A 22,175-nucleotide genomic window follows, 5' to 3' on the forward strand; every position below is an offset into this window, starting at 1 on the left:
CGCCATTCAATAAGCGCGAAGCCCGAACGGAGTGTATTTCTTGACACTCTAGTGTCAAGTTACGTACCCGTAGGTGGATAAGTTCATATTTTTTGTCGCTATTCGTTAATTTGGCATCAGCTATATATAGAAGAAGTATTATTCAGGAACACCAGTCACTTTGCTATAGTAGTAAATTTTTTTTCAAGAGAGCCTCAACACTCTTTCTCCCTGTCGTATACAAGATAAAGCGTAAATCTAAAAAGAGAAAAACTAGAAAAAAACAAGCCTATGTTTAGTAGTCTAATGACGTCACAGTGACAATCTCGTAGCGTCTCTTTTCTTAATAATATAAAAAGATTTTTTTCTCTATTGTTATAATAATATTCTTTTGCCTTACTATGCCTATATTATTTTTCAGGTCATTGAGTGTTATAAAAATAGTGGCATGTATCTATTATACGGTTTTGTTTTTTTTTAGTATAAGATAACTTCACTAAACGTAGTGTAGTTTGCATATACTAGGTGAAATATTTATTTATATTAAAAAATACTTTTGTAGTCTTGGTTGCCTCTAATTTGGGCTGTAATTAGATTCTGTGAGTTATACCAAAACAATTAACTTGTACGATAATTGAAAATTCAAAACAATAAAAATTTACAATTCGACCCATTAGTTCCTGAGATTAGCACTTTCAACCAAACAAAATCTTTAGCTTTGATGTGAGTAAAGTAATTGAGTATAAAGGGGCATATGTATATAAGGTGTTTATATATTAATATATATAAAACGTTATACTTTTTCCAATATAAAATGTATCAATACACAAAATGTCGATAAGCGAAACTCGTTAAGGGGCGTCTTCCTCTATGGCGTAATTGTGACACTCGAACTGTCTGTAGGGGGATTAGATATCAGGTTGATGTTTAACTGAATAGTTAAAGTTCACTGGTCACAGGGGTGCAAGTGTGCGAGTGTAAACGCGACGGTTGTGGGTTCAATTCCCACTCGGGAGAAGAAAATGTTTAATATTTTTATATCCTTGCTCTGGTGACGAGGCAAAGCGTGGTGTGGAATTCCGCTTCCAATTTTATGTATTTGTATTACACATGATGATATTCTTGTGTACGATATCTATGTGTATTCTTATGCGATGTATAAAAATCACCAGGCATCAGAAAAGTAGGAACAACTTAGTGACGCGTGAATATTCCCTATTTAATTAATAATATTACTTATACATATTAAATCACATATTACTGAATGACGCCAATGTCCATGCGTCATTATATCCTGATTCATTATTATTATGGAAAAGTGTAAAGATGGTGCTACACTGAAGATATAACGCGTTCGAACCAACGCCCAACGCCGGTCTTGGTTTAAATTAGTAATGTTTATATATTTTAAGTTCAGTACTTACGTCTTTATCTGTTACTAGCGGACCCGGACGCGGCTACCCCTGCTTGAAATATAAGAATATAATTTCTATAGAAATATAATTTCAATCTAGATGAAATGCTAAAAGTGACTATTATATTTATTTTCATAAGGATGAATATCAAAATGACGCGGTAACGAACGCGGTCGCGTAGCGACGACGGTTGTTATTAACATGGCAGAATAAATTGCATGACAAATTAGAAAGTATTTTAATTTATTAGTATATATGTGTAATGTAATATTATATAGCCTATAGAACTTCTGAAGAATGCAGCTTTCATACAAAACAAAAACAAAGTAAATCGATCCAGTAGATCCAGAGATCTTAGCGTTCAAACAAACAAACAAACAAACAAACTCTTCCGCTTTATTATATTAGTATCTGTTATATACTTTTAACTTTACTGTTGCGTATGAGTCATACAATAAGAAATACAACGCTGGTAGAGTAGCTTAATTTAAAACGTTTAACGTGTACGTTGTGGATTCTAACATCATAATAAAACTAAACTAAAAAAGTTAGGAATTAAAATGTGTTTTTCGAACGTAAATATAAATGATTTACGAAGATATTGTGTTATTTTATTTTTAGTCTTTAACATAAACTTAATTTAATTATTATTATGACATATTGTAGCTTCCACTGGGCTAGCGTCATACTTATATGTATGTACGGTACTCTCAACACGCCAGTCCCATGAGATGTTGCTATATAACGATTGTTATACAATAATGTTATAAACAAAGGAGATCTATTATGCCATTGATGTAAGTTAGTGTTATAAATGTGAAAGTTACTTGGTTTGTGTGTTACTTAAAATCTCATAAAAAAAAATGCATTAGTATTATGTTATAGGTCTTAACGCCGTCACAGCCTCAATACAAATAACAGTCTAAATATAGTTTGAGATAATTTTTATGTTACAAATCGTTATCTGGCAACTAGTATTACCTACTATCAGTTGTACCATGCTCATTTAAAAAATTACGTAGTTTTGGCGTCACGCTATATAGTGTTAAGACACTCCGTCCCCCATTTTCCGCCGAATTCTGGACGGTACCGCGCTTTGAACAAAAGAGCGAGGAACATGGACAACAACAACAAACATTCACATTTCTAACAGACATTACCGAAATTTTGATGAAATTTTTAATTGATTTGGATATAAAAATTAAAAACGGAAAATAATTAATAACATTAATTAACTAGGTATATTATTTTCTTCTTATTAGTTCATTTATCGGTTCAATTATTTTATAAAAAGATTTTTGATAATATAAAATGACTGTCATTATAGCTTTAGTCCAAGATCGATCATGATCATGATGGGTCATCGATCTGATTTTCCGAAAAATAAAATATTTCTTTTTTATTTTAATAATATTTTTTTGGCTGCACGCTGTGTCCCGCATGCATCAAGGTGGACAGAGTGAACCTATTGTTAATCCAATGGGAATCGAACCTACAATCGTCACGTTTACAATAAGATGCTGTAAAAATAAACTGTAAAAAAAGACATGACAATTCTATTTTGTTATTCAACTCGCTTAAAATACGTCAACTATACTAATCTCTGGTAAACAAAATGTCATTGTACGACCCACTATGAATATGATTCATATTTCTATTGTAGCTGCTATTTTGTTTAGTTTCACGCTGTATCCCGCTGTATCCCGCATATAGCAGGATAGGAAGGCCTTATGCCAAGACATTCCCTTCCCCGCTTTCTACCTGAATTCAATATATTACTTTTGTATATGCATTTTTCCTTTTTTCCTTATTTAATGTCAGTAGAGAACTGTCACTTGTCAGTAAAGTAAGATGTTTGCAATTTTTATCTCTCTTTGTGATGGCATATGACGGAAGTTACTGAACCTAAAGTTTTCATAGTTTTTTTTTTATTAGACTTAAAGAAATGAAAATATTTATTAATATAATATTGAGGTGATCATGGTGCAGTAGTACAGCGTAGACCTGTAAATACGATACGATGGTAGTAGGTACGATACCTATTCAGGGGACTATTGTTGACTTCCGCCACTCAATGTCTGAAAAATTAAGTGTCTTAAACATGTGGTCTCCTCAGCCTACTCTGCTGTATAAAAAAAGCCCTATAATAGATTTTGACCCCCAACTAACTCGTATACTGTAATATATTCTTACAACTGTGTGTTCTTTAATTAGCAAAGCTAAATATAGCTATAGAAAGTCTACAGGCCGTCGTGGCACGGCGGCACAGCGTCTGACTGTACACGCAACGCTTGTAGGCTCGATTACAAATACAAACGCAGCGTTGAGTTACGTCACTCAATACGCCACAAAATTCGGCTGTTTGCCAAGTGTTTTAACATTGGTTCCCAGGTTCCCTCGGCCTACTCCGCTATGCGGGTAAGCGTGTGAAGCTAAAGCTAAAAAAAATCTAGGTATAGCAATCCCTAAAACGATGTCATTCAATACACGAACATTAGGGATGAGTTCGATATATCAAAACGTAACTTAAAACCGATATGTTAAGGAAAACATATCGTATCGTTATATGTTTTTAGAAAACAGTTTTTACAGAAACTTAAAACTCAACATAGCTGTGATCTAAACAAAAACTTAATAACGCAAAACTTCTGAAACGTCAAACGATCGACGTTTTATATCTAAACTAACTTCCTCTCTTTCTAAGTAATGTATTTCGAGCGGGCGTGAATGAGATAAGACGAATATCTAATAAACTGATATTCGTTACCTCTCTTTCTATCGGTATATTCTTCACGGGTGTAAAAGAAATGAAGCGAATATCCGATAGCTAACTAACTAGCAGATTCATGTTTTGGCGGTTTTCTTAGTTAGTTACTATTTCTTCGTTATGAAATCGAACTTCTAAATAAATGAATAAGGTAGAAATTTGGATTTAAAATATGATTTTGTATTTAAACATTATTTCAATTTAATTACTAAATATTGTTTTTTTAACTTATGTTTATAGTTTATAAGGCATTTTTATGTAATACTAATTTAATATATTTATTATTATATTATAATTTTATACTTATGATTGCGCTTATTGACAAGTCGAGAAAAAAAACGATATCTGAAAACCGTTTTTGATATCGATACGAAAACCATATATCGGTTTCATAACCGTTAGCGGAAAAAGACGATAACGCCCATCTCTAACGAACATGACTCCAAGTAATAAAATAAAATTGCAGTATAGATGAGACACGTTTTGCAATCCACTTTTCAATTTCATTTGTTTTTATTTGATGATTTTTATTGTCAGTTGGTTATTGCTTGGAATAGTGTACAAGTGGTGTATACTTCAGTTTGAAATGGTCTTGTAACCTTGTGGCTTGGTGGCAACCATTAAGATGTACACGAATGGTTGTTAGTTCCATTATTTTTAAGGTTGAACTTTAATTTTATGTATATTTGAGCAGTTTCACGTTTTTTTTTCTACATATTTAGGCAGAGGGAATCTAATGTTAAGATACTGTGGTCATAATAGAATAAAAAAGCAAAAAAATAATACCAAAGGATATGTTACAATTTCCTCAAATTAATACGACGTTTATATTTTTTAATCATGTTTATGTCGCCTGATAAACAAAGTGTAATGAAATCAATTAGCCCTTTTCAAAGTGGCATAACCTTTAATTTTTTTCTTTTTAATAGGGAGTACTACATTTTTAATCGCATTCATACATAGAAAACATTTTTTTCTTTAACTAGCGTTTCTTGGCTAGGGAGAAAGAGGAGCTTTGATATTGGAGGCCAGCGTTGAGGCTCATTTCAAAGGGATGCCTTCAACCTACACTTGAGTTGCAAGTCTCAGGTACTGCTCTGAGTTCCTCCCTCTGTAACGCGGTAGGATATCCGCACATTAAATCTGTGGGATGCTATGTGATTCTACTCAAACTGAGAAAATTGTTTATAACATACAATAATGAATCGTTTATACTAATAAATTACAAGTGGAAAAAATCTTCTTTATATATTTCTTCAGTTATACCACTTTGACTCTAACTTAATACACTCATATGTACACTTAGCCCATATCACCGCGCGACGCTACGGAACGTGGCGCCTTTACCTATCTCATATTTGCATACTCAAAAGTTAACCTCTAAGCAAATGTTGGTAGAACATTTCGAAATCTGTTTCTTTTAAACACTCGTAGTTTTGTGACAACAACACTTGTTTTTTTTTATCACTTCTGTGTAATCAAATGACTATTTTTGTATTAAAAAAAACATTATGGTATAGTGTTTTTGTGTAAACTGACTGTGTAAAATATAAATTTGTATAGTGTCAGTAAATTATGATTTTTAGTATTATTAAATAACTAGTTTTTAATAATTTGTAATAGTTTAGTATAAATTGATTTAAAATTATTCATTTTTAATTTAAAATCGTTAAGTGATGTGATTGTGTTGCTATTTTTTTTAATAATACTGAATCAGGCTTAAGGTATTTGAAATCGGTGTATTCATAGTGATGTCCAAGTATGTCTGTCCGTACGTACAACGGTAGATATTTCGTGCATTATATAAATGAAAAGGCGTTAAGTAAAATAGTGAACTCTGAAGATAAGAAGTCGCTGAAGTGTTGTCGTCAGGATCGTATGATTGTTTGTGGTATATATTTTTTTTATTTTGTCTATACTTAGCGTAGCAAATGAAGTTGTGTTAATACTCTGTTTTCTACTTTTTGCCTAATTTCGAGATATGGGGTTTTGCATGCTGGAGCCCAACGTCGCGCTTTGTCTTATTATAACAAAAAAAATTACTTTATTTCTCTCACATGGCGGGGTAGGCAGAGAACCTGGAACCTGAGTGTTAAGAAGCTCCAATTTCCTAATAGAGAACAAAGTATCTTAACATTAGGTTCCCAATTTTTGTCTGCCTACCTAGCATGTGCAAATCGCACCTGTTACATTCCTCTGTTATTATTGCAAATAATAATAATAAAAATTTATGTCAAATAAAATTTTAAGTTATTTAAACTTTAGGTTTTTAAAAGATATAATGACTGATTTTTCCTTCCTCTTAACGACTGATTTGTTGTAAGGTCGTATATAGGTACATAGCTATAATATAGATGAGATTGGATATTAACACTTTCTTCATTTTTAAGTTTGACGTATCTGTGTGTGTGTGTGTGTGTGTGTGTGTGTGTGTGTGTGTGTGTGTGTGTCGATGTAAGAAAATAAAAAACGTAAAAATTTTTTTTTTAAATTTAAATATAAAAATAATGCCGTCCTTAAATGGGGCCAATGGGCACATGTAGTATCTAAATTTTCGAAACTATTTTTGCGACACGAAATGTTTTATAACACTTTTTACACTATCAACGCGTTTTTTTATGGCACATTGCACGTCTCAGTTGCTAGCAAAATTTTTAGCAAGTGCAGGTGCCGCGAATTTGCAACAGCAAGATCCTATGTATGTGTGGATAAAACCCACCACGATTTTTTGCCACGTACAGCATTGTTATATAGGTAAAAAGATTGATCAGCCTGATCAACCCATCCCATACCACACTGTAAAACCTTCGCACTAATAATATTTCGTTAACTTGGTAAAAGCAGTAATCAAAATCGGTTCGGTTTTTCTTTTCATATCCTTTACTGCTGAGTTTCATGTTTTAACAATTCTTAAATTTCTCAAGACGACCTTGTATACGAGGTGTGTTCAAAAAGTAAGGTGACTTTGTATTTTTAAGAAAAAATATTTATTTATTTATCAATATTTATGTTGTCCCCTTCAAAGTAATCCCCCTCAGATACAATACACTTATGCCAACGGTTTTTCCAATCGTCAAAGCACTTCTCATAAGCACTTTTCGGTATAGCCTTGAGCTCTTCCAGCGATGCAGTCTTTATCTCTTCAATCGTTGCAAATCTCCGTCCTTTCATAGGTTTCGATATCATAACCATATACCCATGATTCGTCACCAGTTATGACCCTTTTGAGTAAATCTGGGTCGTCGTTGACGTCATTCAACAGTTCTTGAGCGATGCTCATGCGACGGTACTATTGGTCAAAATTTAGCAATTTCGGAACAAACTTCGCTGACACACGTCTCATGCCCAAAACGTTAGAAAAAATTTCATGGCACGAGCCAAGCGATATACCAACATCCTCACCAACTTCTCTGATAGTGATTCGACGATTTTCCAGAACAATTTTCTTCACTGCTTGAACGTTTTCATCAGTTGTTGACGTGCTTGGGCGTCCAGAGCGAGGCTCGTCATTGGCATCTTCCCGGCCATCTTGGAAGAGTTTGTACCACTTGTAAACATTTTTTTTACTCAGACCAGTTTCACCGTATGCCACTGTCAACATTTTAAGTGTTTCGGAGCACTTTATTTTATTTTTTACACAAAATTTGATGCAAATCCTTTGATCCATATTTTTCGATAGCAAGAAATCGCCGAGCACGCAAAACACTTATAACCTTTACGCCTCTCCCAACCAAACAAAAAATGCTATACACTTGAAACTTGGTACAGATGTTCGGGAAGAGTGTACCAACATAACAAAATAAAAAAATCGATAATCGAAAGTACGTTGCCCGCCAAATTTGAAAAGTCACCTTACTTTTTGAACACACCTCGTATTAGTCGTAGTTGGATCACTTTTACACCAACGGGGTTGCTCAAGATTCCTCTATGTCTCTTAGAAAAGGTTGATAAATGCTTCTATTAGTAAGCAGGCAGATTAGCAGTGCTTTGTATATCTACATCTTCGTCTTCGTCGATTACCACACCTGGTTCTAGAGGCAGCGCTACTAAATATACCTCTCCGAAGTCTTTTTCTTCAATAATTACAACTGCGATTGCTTCTTGAAGACCCTTATATTCATTGCGACCGCTGAATATCCTAAGAGTCATTATGAACTTTGGATGGACATGCATATAAAAACATAAAAATTTACCTCTGATGTGCCCATTGGCCCCAATTGGGGACAGCATCGTAAAAGTTGAATTTGTCCTATTACGACTCTTTTTTTCTAATCAAATGTAATTATATTACATAGAATACTAAGTACTTAAGTATGTTTTGTACCAAAACAAATGTATTTAGAAGAAAAAATTAAAAATAAATATACTTACATTTTGCCTTCACAGATTTCGTGAAACAGCTTTACAAAAGGCACGAAATGAACGATTGTAAAAAATTCTTAATTGGATTTTACGGCTACAACATAAGGATATACGACTTATCTTTACAATTCTAGACATAAACTGCATAAAAATAAAAATATAAAAAAAACAAGGGTAACTATTGTAGTGAAGCCGCTAGTTCAAATGAGATATCTCAGATAAAAAGGCTTTGGCTATGCTTGAATTCTAGAAAAAGTTCGAGACCTTCAATTTTTTTACGGAGCCCTCGGTGGGCGGACCCGACTCGCGCTTGTCCGGTTTTTTTTTTGTTTGAAAAGTGACTTAATCGAGTGTTCTTAGCCATTATTCAATAAAATATGTAGAGCCGTTTAATTGTCGTATTCGGGGGTTTTTAATAATTTTAAATTCTGGACGGATCTTTTTCACTCGTTAAAAGTTATCCCACAACAGAATGTATGAGATCTTAGCTAAACATTTGAACGAATATGAAACAGGAATCGTTAAATTTTATTACTCATAAATCATGTTTAAGGTGACGGTATTTAATGATTATAGTGGTTTGTTACTCGTAAATGAAGCCAAAGCTTATTTTGTTTGAAGAAAATCTTAGAAAATTAAATAGGGTTAACATTTTTTTGCTTAGGTGGGTAACCGCTTGTTGCATATTACCTGCTTATTTGTTTTTTAAGGTCAAAATGTAATTTGAGGCCAATCAAGGAGCAGTAAATGCGACGGGTCGTGGGCTCCATTCCCACTTGAGAAATATTTAATATTTTCTTATATTTGAGACCGTCATGGGGCAGGGGCACAAGGTGTGACGGTAACGAGACCATTATGAGTTCGATCGCCACTCGAGGAAATGAAATATTTAGTTACGTTTATATTTCCATTTCTTCGCTCTGGTGTCGAGGCAAAGCGCGGCGTTGAGTTCTGCCACTCAACAAGCATTGCCTCCGAAATTCGGCAGAAAGTGAGGAACGAATTGTCTTGCTTGACACTGGGTTCCCTCTGTCTACCCTGCTGTGTGCGGGATTCAGCGTGAAGCACCAAGATCGTTTGTAAATTACTAAATTACCTAACTACTCGTGTAAAGTCGGAGCTAGTCGCTAGTATTATATATTTTCTTACGTCATCCTGCATTTATAAGGTGCATACAAATGAATACCACCAACAACTTTTCAATGTCTCGTTCTATTCTAGCTAACAAATCTTAAAGGTTAAGTAATATTTTATTGATTTTTAAACGGTTTGTGCGGTTGCAATTTAGTATGACTTTCCTTCCTCTTACGGAGTAGATTGGGTATTTGGTGATAAAACATTCCATTTTTTACTTCCGCCCACGTAGAGGTGTAGCTCTACGCTTTACCACGATCATCGGTAATATACATTTCTTAAAAAAAAAAACATTTATGAAGCTTGTTTTTAAAACGATTTTTTTTTCTTTTATTTTTTTACTTAAACTGTAAATTACTCAAACTCAGAAAATTACTTTTTTTCCCTCTTTCAAGTATGTATAAATCGAACCTACAACCATCGTATATATAGCACTACTCTGCGCCAACATAGCTTATATTAATTTAGGATTAAGTCATCAATTTAGTAAAATTATCATTTTTTTTGTAAAATAATCTCCCGCATTAGATGCTTACGCAAAAACACAATGTGAATGTTTAGAGCATCTTTTCCGGACTTGGAGAGGAAGTCATCCAAGGCCGCGCGTTATCTTGGACAATGTCAAGTGCCAACGCACTCGTTTATGGATTATTTTTAAATTTGAATCATTTGAAAAATATGCCATTATAGTGTTTTTACACATAGCAGGGTACGTTGAGGGAACCTGAGAAGAGCGAGTGAGAAAATTAAAATGTCAAATATTTTATTTTCTCGGCTTTTCTTTGACTGTCTGAACAGTAAGCTATGTGTTATATGTGAGAGATGTCTGAATGTTAAAAAACGAATAAATTCTGTGACTAAAACTTTTTTTTTTCTTTTTTGTTACAGACAAACACAAAAGTTCAATTTATTTTCTATATGACATTTGTACTAGTATTCATATAATTGAGTTTTTACGTAAGGCTTTCTGATACTCCTTTTTAGGAATTCACTTCTCCCCAAGGGTAGAACGCGTCAGATATAGTGAATATCATATTTAATATACCTGACATGTTTGTCATTCCCCTAAGACTTCATCTTTTTTTGAAGATTTAGTGTTTTCGGGGATTTAGTTCTGTAATATTACGTCGCTAATGTTTTATTTTATTTTGTCTTTGTGTTAGATGTCTTGTGTGTTTAATACTTTAATAACTAGAATAAACTTTTCGTTTCCAGGTATCCAACACGCGATCGGTGGTCTAGCATCCAAGCCGGAGAGAGATCTTCTCATGCAGGACTTCATGACGGTGGAGACTACCAACTTTCCCTCCGAAGGCTCGAACCACACGCCCGCCCATCACTACTCCGAGTTCAAGTTCAAAACGTACGCGCCAATAGCCTTCAGGTACTTTAGAGACCTGTTTGGAATACAGCCGGATGATTTCCTTGTAAGTTCATTTTGTATTTTCCATGTTAGTTGGGGCTATTTAAAGCGATAGATGTGGGTTCGAATACCGTTTGAGGGCAATGTTGATTCCTCGATCTGCTCAGGCAGCATGTCTATACTAAATTAACATTAAACTCTAAATCGGTGAAGTAACTTATTAATAAGTTCTCCGTGGACCATGTTTTCCCCACATTCCCCGAATTCCCGAAGAATTACGTATTTAGTGGCGGATCTCCACGCCGCCTCGTGCCAGAGCCAGAGTAAATAAAAATAATAAATATTTCACAATCAACTCAATAAAAATATTAAATGTACAGGAAAAACTGTAAAATAATGAAGCTGTGAAATAAAAATTTTACATTGTGGCTTTCAAAAACAATTTTTATATTTTTATAATGTCTTATATCACATAATAATAATATGCTTTTAACTTTATATTTTTGCAAAGCAATTAAAAACTCCATTTGCATATACGGGTACGGTGATTTCTAATGATTAAATTATAGTGCGATGGTAATATTATTTTATAAAGTGAAAGTGTTCATTTATTTTGAGTAGGTACCTACTGCTTTTATATATGTGGTAGAAGGTTCGAATCTAATAAATGGGATTTTAAAAAATATTGTAATTATCTATAGCCTAACCTAACAGATAATGTCAGAAATTATTGATAAATTATGATGTTTTTCTTGAGTTTAGCTTGGATTAAAAAAAATATATTATGTAGTGTTTCATATTTTAATTTTAAAAAATAACATTTATAAGAGGTGCTTATTACAACAAAATAAAAATACTTTCTATAATCAATAGATTTAAATAGACTTAAAGGCAAATCTTACTAAGTTTACCTTTAAAAATTTAAATTGAATAAAATTAAAGTAATTTTATTTTGTTATAAAAATATTACTAATAGATAAGCAAAATCTCTTTAGCTTTGACTCATCTAACATACAAGTTATCTCGGTTAGAAGTTTCATCATATTTTTTTCAATAACTTACTTTAGAATGAGTCAGCTTCATAATTGTATCAATATAAATATTTACATTTTATTTTAACAGCATTGAGTTTCGTAACTCAAGTCTCAATTCCATCTGAAACGGAGAACGGAGTGTCTTGACACTGACTTGACTTGTCTACTTTGCGGGAAAAGGCTAGGCTGCCTAAACGCTGTTTTGAAATTAATTTGCATTTTTTTCTTTATCCAATTCAATTTCGTTATCTTCCTTACGTCATCACCCCGTTGATGGTACCTTACGTATCGTAATTAAAGTAAAGCCTGTTTTTAACTACTTTTCTATTTAAACTGTTTGAAGCCATAAAATATATTTAATGATAATGTGATTTGCGTGGTATAATAGTTATCGTGTTCTGTTTTACGTAATATGGTAGTACCATATTAGAAAATATGTTTTAGGTATATTAATATGAGGATTTTATATTTGTGTCATATAAAATCTTCATATTAATATGTAGTGATGGGTAGTACATAGAAAGGGGAGTGGGCTAATACCCCTAAAATATCATTTACGAATAAAAATTAAAGCTCCAAAAACATTATTTAAAAAAAACCTTTACACGAAAAGGTAAAATTTTAAATAAAAAATATTTGGACACCAGTTCAAAACATTACGACGAATGGAGGACGGTAGCTAGGCTTGCGTTACAAGATAAAATTATACATGTGAAGTTTTATATTGCTTTCAAGCGACCAATGGAGGTCACAGTTCCTCTGGAACATTTTAGTTTATACGCTGATGTGCATTAACCTAGCTAGATTGAAAGTCTAACTTAACAAGTCATTTGGTTCTTCAACTGTTTACCCGTTTTTAATAATCCATCCATACCTATATTATAAATTCGAAAGTAACTCTGTCTGTCTGTCTGTCTGTCTGTCTGTCTGTCTTTTACGCAATCAGGGCCAAACCGCTAATTTAATTGTGATAAAATACTCATACAGAGATACTTGAGGGTCTCAGGATGAACATAGGATACTTTTTTTTTCTCATATTTGTATTATTTTCGATATATACCAATATATTAAAATACTTATTAATTTGACATGCAATTTATTCCGCCATGTTAATAACAACCATCGCGTTGCTAAGCAACGATTTGCAAAGTTTGTTGTTATAAAACGTCACCCAAAATGAGCTTGCTTAACGCATCTCTCTATTGAAAATTGAAAATAATTTCATAAATATATTTAATAAATATTCGTATAGTTCAAGCGGGCGTAGCCGCGTACGGGTCCATGCGTGAGACAGCGAGAAGATGAAAAAAAAAATATCTTGGCCTTTAAATTAACTGTACGCTTTAAAATGTATGCCGTTATTTCGCACGAATGTCAGTCCATTGTTTTATTTGGGAGTTTTCATGGGTCGTAGGTACCTCTTAAGTGTTGTCATGCAGATTGGTTAACTGTTTTGGTCTAATCTTTTAGTTTGTTTGTTTTTTTGTTTGTTTGACGTTGAGATCACCGTTAGGATTAGAATCATAACATTGTGGGGTATTACCTCCTTAAATATTTATTTTATTCTGTTTTTTTTATTATTCTGTATTATTTATTTTTATAGCGGCAACAGAAATACATTTTGTGAAAGTTTCAACTGTCTAACCATCACGTTTATGAGATACAGCCTGGTGACAGGCGGACAGACAGATGGCCAGTGATCCTTTGAGTACCAAATCTATATCAAAAAAGATTTATCGATGAAATAATCCACGAAAAGCAAGACTATGGTCTCGTTCGGGCAGCTCTAGCAACGCTGGTGTGGTGTGAAGTTGTGGATTTGATTTCCATTCAGAGGAATACCTATATTATTTTTCTATCACCGCTCTTGTAGACAATTTTTTTTATATTTTCCAGATGTCAATGTGCAGCGCCCCATTACGCGAGTTAAGCAACCCCGGCGCGTCCGGAAGCATCTTTTATCTGACAAACGACGATGAGTTTATAATAAAAACGGTACAACATAAAGAAGGAGAGTTCTTACAGAAACTACTGCCTGGGTACTACTTGAACCTCGATCAAGTGAGTGTATTAATATATTAGTGACTAAATTCTATGTTTTTTGTTCAAATGGTAAATAAATAGAGCAAAATGTACATATTTTCTACTACCAAGGATGGTAAAGTGGGAAAAAGGTTTTGGTATATATGAATTAGTCTATATTTATATGTTTATCGTTTCTCCGCAGAACCCCCGCACATTGCTACCAAAATTCTTCGGTCTATACTGCTACCAGTGCAACAGTAAGAATGTGCGGCTCGTCGCAATGAACAACTTGTTGCCGTCCTCCGTCAAGTTGCACCAGAAGTACGATCTTAAAGGGTCCACTTATAAGAGAAAGGTAGGAGAGAACAGGCCTTACAAGCACTTTCAAATCATCTGGTTATTTAGAAATTTTGGTAGTGTCAGTTCTACCGGCAAGTAATTCTATAGTTGATCTATTTAAAATCATTTTTTTTGTATTAAATCTGTAACAAATATTAACAAAGTATCTATTTAATTATATAAATTAATTAAATTATAGTAAGGCACCTTTGATATATTTATATCGGCTTAGAGTGTAAACCTGCTGAATCAATTTTTATCGTTATGTTCTACTATTCGTAAGTTTTCTCTCTTTGGTCTTCGAACTCTTCACGTTTCATGTTCCTTGTGGGGTAGCCAGAGAACATGGTGGGGCAAACGCACGAGATTGTGTTGTCCGTTTACAATTATCAAAGTCTGTAAACTGTAAATGAGTAACTATATGGAATGAAGTAAGAGTTTATAAACTGACACACTACAATTATAGAATTAGATTCTTCTCTGCCTTCCAAGTAAATTGTATAATAATTGATTATTTTGTTTTCTACCCGCAGGCGAGTAAATCAGAGAGACAAAAGAATTCGCCGACATACAAAGATCTGGACTTCATGGAGCAACACACTGAGGGCATCTTCCTAGAAGCGGACACGTATACAGCTTTGATAAAGACAATGCAACGCGATTGTAGAGTTTTGGAGAGTTTTAAGGTAGATTTCTATCCTTTTTTTTTTTTGGTAGCTTCACGCTGTATCCCGTGTATAAGCAGGGTAAGCCGAGGGAACCAAGTGAAAGTCACTCCGTTCCCAACAACCGCCGAATTGAGATATCGTGTGTTGAGCGACGGAAATCAACTACGCGTTTTGTCTTTTTATCAGAGCGAGGAAATAAAAATATTAAATAATTCAATTCGCCGAGTGAGAATCGAACTCACAACCGTCTCGCTTACACGCTGTGCCACAACGGTTGCTCTATAAACATTATAGAATTAGTTTAAATAAAAAAATGGGTATTATAGCAGGCAATAAGAATACTGTATAAAAACATTTTAGTGCCCACAGATACACTCATTTGCTCATTTATTAATTTACCCTTACAGATCATGGACTATTCCCTGTTAGTCGGCGTTCACAACTTAGACGAAGCTCAAAGAGAAAAAACTGAAGCCCGAAAACGAACCGACTCGGGCCAAAGCGACGACGAAGATGGGGAACCTAAGAAGAGTGGACTTAATAGGACTAGGTGAGATTGTTTATAACATTTTTATAGTGTTATTCACTTTTTTTTAGATTCACGCTCTATTCCGATAAGTGTAGGTAGCGGGAATCTAGTTTTTAAAACGAGCCGAATTTTTGAGACTGTGAGTTGAGTTGCGGTTAACGCCGCGCTTTGTCTTGGTTACCAGCGGGGAAAAGAAAACATTAAATAATTCACTCTCCCGAGTGGGAATCAGAACCAGAACGGTCTCGACGGTCTCATTTCAGATGGACTTCTATATTTTGGAAAGGAAAATACTTTTTATAAAAACGTATAAATATTTATAAGTAGCGGGATTTAAACTCGCGGCTGACTTGACTACTAAGCCAAACGTTCTCACCAAGCCTAGACGAAATTCTTATACGGGCTCTTACAACTTATCGATGGTGTTATATGAGATTTTTTGTTCTACGATATTAAGAAATATATTATTATAATTACAACCTATATCATGTTTCTATAGAAAATATAGATTTAGTATTAAAAACATACATTTCAATTCATTACCTTAAAATTAACACTCGCGTTATAATAATTGCTCTATCAAAGTATAAAATGTTTATTATTTTTATATGTATTTGTGTATATGTGACGTCACGTTGTAGGTTATTTCTTTTGTTTTTAGTCAACGAAGGCGTAGGTAAGTTGTTATTTCATCGAAAATCACAAATTATCAATAGATATTAGATTTATGCACAATAATAGACACGTATTAATATTTAATAAGAAAAAGATATTTATTATGAGTTTAATCAAATGGATATTAAGTATCTAGTACAGGCGGACAAAAGTGCTACCTTTTATATTATATATATTTTAATTTCTTACTGAAAAACTATTTAAAATTTAGCTCGGATCACGTCGTCCTTTTTGTATATTCAAAATTATGATATAGAAGAAAAAATTGCTTTTTTCTTGTTTAAAAGGATTGATTACAATTACAATAAAAGTGTTTTCGAAATTGCTAATCAAATATGTAATAAAACATTGTGGGTAAAATATGTTTTTTATTATTATTATATTAGAATTAGTTTCTTTTTTCCAAAACAAAACAAATGGTGATGGTATTTTTTTTTCATAAAATTTTCCAGATTAGAGCAAAGCAAAGAGGATTTTAAGAATCAAGTCAAAAGGACGCAGTAATTACTTTTTTTATATATATATACATATAAATTATATATCTGTCTGTCTATCTCGCTCTCTAACGCACTAACATCGTGTATCGTGTCTGTCTAATCTATATTATGCATGTAACTAACGAACTTTCTAGAATCATTAATATTGAGAATTATCTTTAACTTAAATTATTGAAACATAACTCAACACCGCGCGCTGTCTTGTTATTAGTGTGACTAAATGAAAATAATTCATTCCCCCTAATGGTAATCGAACTCACAACAGTGTACAGCCACATGATATGCCGCTGCGCTATGACGACATCAGTAAGGAAAAATATTTAAAATTAGAAATATACTATTTGTATTGAAATTTTGGGTCGAGAATATATTTTAATAATTTCATTTCTGTCTATTAATAATATAACTGATAATATTTATTATTTTCATTAATGATATTGTTAATTACTTCTAATTTCCTTTTTTGCCTTGAGATATGAAAGCATGGTAGCTTACTAAACTTCATATATAGTATTTTCACCTTTAGGATTTGCCCCTAATCCTAGTTTTTAGAGATGGTAGTAATCTACTATAACTATAGTTTATTTTTCATTAATGTCATTGTTATTCAATTTGTTCTTGTATTACACACTAAATATTAAAAAAAATACTGTAAAATCTGTTTCCAAAATGTATTTTTTTAATAGTATTAACTTTTTATATATAAAACAGTTGAATTTAAAAATCTAAATAAATAGATATAATTTATTTATCACTATTTAGTCTTTTTTAGTGTTTTTCTATTTATTTTATTTTATTTTATTAACAGATCAATCAATCGTCAGCGTTTAGTTGCCCATTCCACTGCTATGGAGAGTATTCAAGCTGAGAGCGAACCTATAGACGAGGAGGAGGATGTTCCGTACGTATATATGTTTTTTTTTTTTTATATTTTCTATATAGAAAAAATATTTTTTAAAAAAAATAATTATTGTGAGTTTCGTGAGTTGAGTGAGAATCGAACCCACAACTGTCATGCTTACAGTCACATGCCGCTGCGCCACGATGGCCTCAATTATTATTATATTTTTATAATAAATTTATATAAATTAATGTCGTTGATTTCTTTAGTTCCAAGCTATGTTTATGAAGAAAGACAGAGGGAACCTAGTTTTAAGATAATCATCTTCCTGCTTTCCGCCCAATTTTTACCAGGGAAAATGAAAATAAGTTGTCTATTTTTACCTAAGAAAGACAGAGCTGAATCTTTTGTTCCTATATTTTTTTCTCTGTTTGTCAATACTCTCTTTTTTCTCTATTTGTCTCAGTGTCTTAACCCTCGATTTTATATTCAATTTCACGCCATATCCCGCATATGGCAAGTTAGGCAATCCTGCAGGATACTGGATGAAGCTTAGAAAAATGATTTATGTTTTCGTTTTTATTATAGGCCAGGCGGTATTCCAGCTAGGAACGCCCGTGGGGAACGTCTCCTTCTGTTCCTTGGTATAATAGATATATTGCAATCTTATCGTCTAAGGAAAAAACTCGAGCATACATGGAAAAGTATGATACATGATGGTGTAAGTTTGTTATTTTTATTTTATTGTGTAGAAAATGCCCATACATTTTGGGACTTTTAATTATCTTATTAGATATTGGTTGTTATTTTTTTAATGTTTATTTTAATTGTTATTTTTTCGAGAAATTAAAGACTTATTATTTATTTTCTTTATCCAAATGGGAGTCGAACCCATAACCCTCACTGGAAAATCTATATTTTAGTATTTATTTTATCTAATAATAACATTTCAGGACACTGTATCAGTGCACAGACCGAATTTTTACGCGCAAAGGTTCCTAGATTTCATGGCCAAAACTGTATTTAAGAAAATACCTTCGTGTAAGTATTACTTTATTAAATATTTTATCACATCTGTGTTTATTAATCATTTATGTTAAATTAAAAATATATCTATCTCTTTTCTATATATTAAATATGAGAAAAACAGCAGTTAAATCACTAAAAGTACATAAATATTAACAAAGTTATTAAAAAATTCGTGTATATGTATATCTCTTTTTAATCTATCAAACATGAAAGAGATAGCAAAAATATATGAAATATCATTCTTATATCATTCTCTGCTCTCCTTTCGAACTATTTCATTAATTATAATCATTTTGCTACAATGTCATTTATATGGCTAAACTTCGAGGGTAGTTGTTAATATATCTTCAAAGTTATTATTAATATTGTATGTAGATATATTTAATATACATAAATGACACTTACAAGGGATTTTTAGTACAAAAAAAATTAAAACTTAGATTAAAAAATACCTGTTTTGAATCATTCAACTTAATTTTTTTAAGGCATCATGTTTAATACATGACACATACATACATTTTGATTTTTTACGTTTTTTTTACATAAAATATAATTAAACATTATAAAAGGTAAAATTTGGTGAAACGTAAAAAGATATGTGCATCTCGTTTTATTTATAAACGTATTGTATTTCTATCTCTTTCTATCATTTTAGTTAATAATCATTTATTATGTTTATATATTTTTATTAACTTTTCAAAGGGCTCCTCTAGTCAACACATAAATAGAAAAAAACACAAAAATAATTACAGAATTGAAATCTATAGCTATATTTTTTATGTTTTTTTTTGTATTAAAATTTACTAAAAAACATATCTTTATACGTTCCACACACGCCTACACAAACAAAAAAATCTCTAAAAAAAATAAAAACATAAATTGTCTATCAGTGGACCTTCCGGAGATCAAAGGCAACCATCGCAAGTTCAGAACGCTCGTCACCAGTTATATAGGTATTGATTGTGTTTTGTACACGATTTTGTACGTGTTTATGCGTGTTTACGCGTTTTTATGCGTGTTTACACGTTTTTAGGGTGTTGGTGTGTTTTATTTATCAGTATTTTTTAGGTTATCTGTAGAAAATAGATAATGTTGTTTTATTTTCTGGATAGGTTAAGTAAAAACGTTGTTTTATTTTTTTTTGATATTTTTTGTTTTTCTTTAGGGAACGATTCTTTATTGGAGTTTACAGTGTAATGCTTTGAATATGTTTATAGCCAGTGTTAGTAACATATTTTTTATTTTTATTTAATCAGGCCTTTTTGATTATTAGATCTAAATGTTTATAGTTATAGCTAGATTGCCAGGTTCCGTCTATGTTTATTTATCTATTTGAATATAACTTAAAAAGTAGGCTTAAATGTTTTTTTTTAATGAAGAATATGTAATGCACCAACACCCAAACGTTTTAGTGTAGGCGTTCACTTTTATTAGTGAATTTTATATTTAATTAAGGAGTTTTTTTTTCTTTTAATTTTTTTGTCACGTTCGAATTGGGCATGTTCAATCTTTTTTGTTTCAACATAATTTTTTGTTCTCTTTTTGTTTTATTTCGCATGATTTTTTTTAACGTGAAAGTCATGCACGTCCCCGTTGATTATGAATCCATAAAATAGTTCTTTTTTTGCGAGAATAATATCTGTTTTCCCTTTTTTTTCCCAACAATTGTCCGAAATTGGATACTGGCGCGCGTCCGTGGAGGTTTAAGTAAGTTCGTGTTAGATGATGGCATGTTATTTGTCAATTTGAATCGTTTTTTTTTCTATTGTGACGTTTTTAATCTGTGATTCTTGAAGAAATTGTTATAATTTTTAATTTCTTTTAATTGGTTATCGAAGTTCACGGTCGTTAAAAAGTATGAACTCAATTTTACTATACATACACTTTCGAGTTGGAAATTGGTTAATATGGCATTATTGACACATACTCAAGTAACATTTTATTATTTAACAAAAATAATTTATATAATAAAATGTCATTGTAGTTATCATTAATTTCGTTTTATTTGACATAATTCTTATTATAGTGAATCATTATAGTTATATTATAACAATTTCATGTTCCTATAGATATTTATTTTTTAAAATAACGTCTCTTCTCTTCTAGTCGTAGAACCCTTTAGACTCTTTTGTGTTTTTTTTAAACCTATGTAGTTAGATCGTTTCATAATCCTATAGAAAAATGCCACAGCATGAATATTCTCGAAACCTTTCATTTTTTTTTAGATAATAATCGTAATTGTGAACTATTTTTTATAAAATTGGCATTAGCACATAAAATTTGAAAAAAATATTATTTTATACTATATATTAGTGTATATATACATAACAGATGTTTAATTAATATACCATTTTTAATTCACGTAGAATAAAAAACATTTTTACACACTTTACTCAACCTTTTCCAAATTTTTATTTAATTCGTTAATACTAAATACTGTTTTATTCCAAATATTTATATAAAAAAACGTGTACGATCTCTTTAAAAAAAATGTAAAATCTTCTGGCATGATTTTCATCAATTCTTCTTATTTTTTGTATTCTTCTTTATTTATTATTTTTTTCTTCTTTTAAAAGAGCTTGAAGACTAATTATATTTTGCGAAATTAAAATTGATGTACATTTTTTATGCTTATTTTTATACGAATGCTTAATATTGTCTTTTTAATTTAATTTCTCAGTTATGAAGTATTTTTGTGGTATTACATAATATTTAATGATAGTATCAAAAATGTGAAATATATTATACATTTCCATGAATTTAATATATTTTAATTTAAAAAAGTCTGATTTATTATCTGTAATATACTAATTAGATAAAAGACACCAATATCACAAAATTACTTTAAACAATATATCTGTCAATTTAAGTTTTTAATATGTTATTTAAACTTATATTACAGCACTAAAACACTCGCCGTCGAAGAGAAAATCTATTGCGAAGCCACTGAGACCTCAAGAAGAAATCGATACAATAGGTACGTTGTATCCATTTTTTTATTATTTTAATATATTTACAAAAGTGTATTTTTATTTTATATAAATATAAGAAAAATATATTTATTTTTTAGTCACTTTTGAGCCGTTGCATGTACTGTTTTATATTATTATTATTATATTATATATTTGCATGAAATATATATTTATTATAATATTAATATAATATATATGTATTACAATGAAAATACACTTTTTTTTGTTAACAAGTAGCTAGTAGTCCTATTTCCTAACAATGAATGCGGATTTTTTAATACCTTTAATACATTACAGTATTTTTAATATATATACATTTCAGTTTATTTTGTCCCCCACCCTTTTATCCTGTCCGGTGTTTGTTTGTCCTTATAGTTGTTGTGCATTTTTTTTATTATTTTACACATTTACGTACATTTATACGGTACATTGACTGTACACAATTTTTGCGTGATTTATTATAAAAAATGTATATTTTAAAAAGTTGGTGTTATCTGTGCTAACTGTGTGAAACGACGATCCAGGGTGGGAAATAAACTGAAATGT

General features: G+C 31.6%; 1 protein-coding gene across 14 annotated transcripts in view; it reads left to right on the top strand.

Annotated features, from left to right (window-relative positions):
• Positions 1–22,175, top strand: part of PIP5K59B (Phosphatidylinositol 4-phosphate 5-kinase 59B) — a 51,690-nt gene that overhangs the window by 12,769 nt on the left and 16,746 nt on the right. For 4 of the 14 annotated variants that reach the window (XM_085188482.1, XM_085188496.1, XM_085188495.1 and 1 more), the window contains exons 4-15: positions 10,873–11,084; positions 13,951–14,115; positions 14,282–14,434; positions 14,952–15,104; positions 15,494–15,636; positions 16,277–16,291; positions 16,743–16,790; positions 17,596–17,688; positions 18,217–18,349; positions 18,582–18,669; positions 19,548–19,610; positions 21,560–21,634. In XM_085188482.1, the coding sequence (XP_085044608.1) occupies positions 10,873–11,084; positions 13,951–14,115; positions 14,282–14,434; positions 14,952–15,104; positions 15,494–15,636; positions 16,277–16,291; positions 16,743–16,790; positions 17,596–17,688; positions 18,217–18,349; positions 18,582–18,669; positions 19,548–19,610; positions 21,560–21,634 (1,341 nt within the window). Of the gene's footprint in view, positions 1–5,844; positions 6,053–10,872; positions 11,085–13,950; positions 14,116–14,281; positions 14,435–14,951; positions 15,105–15,493; positions 15,637–16,276; positions 16,292–16,742; positions 16,791–17,595; positions 17,689–18,216; positions 18,350–18,581; positions 18,670–19,547; positions 19,611–21,559; positions 21,635–22,175 lie in introns of those variants that run through there. The other 10 variants (XM_085188483.1, XM_085188492.1, XM_085188486.1 and 7 more) reach the window with 7 other exon arrangements.

Source organism: Heliconius melpomene, chromosome 7 (genome assembly GCF_056956725.1).
Source record: "Heliconius melpomene rosina isolate 202511_hmr_F chromosome 7, ASM5695672v1, whole genome shotgun sequence".
Lineage (NCBI taxonomy): Eukaryota > Metazoa > Arthropoda > Insecta > Lepidoptera > Nymphalidae > Heliconius > Heliconius melpomene.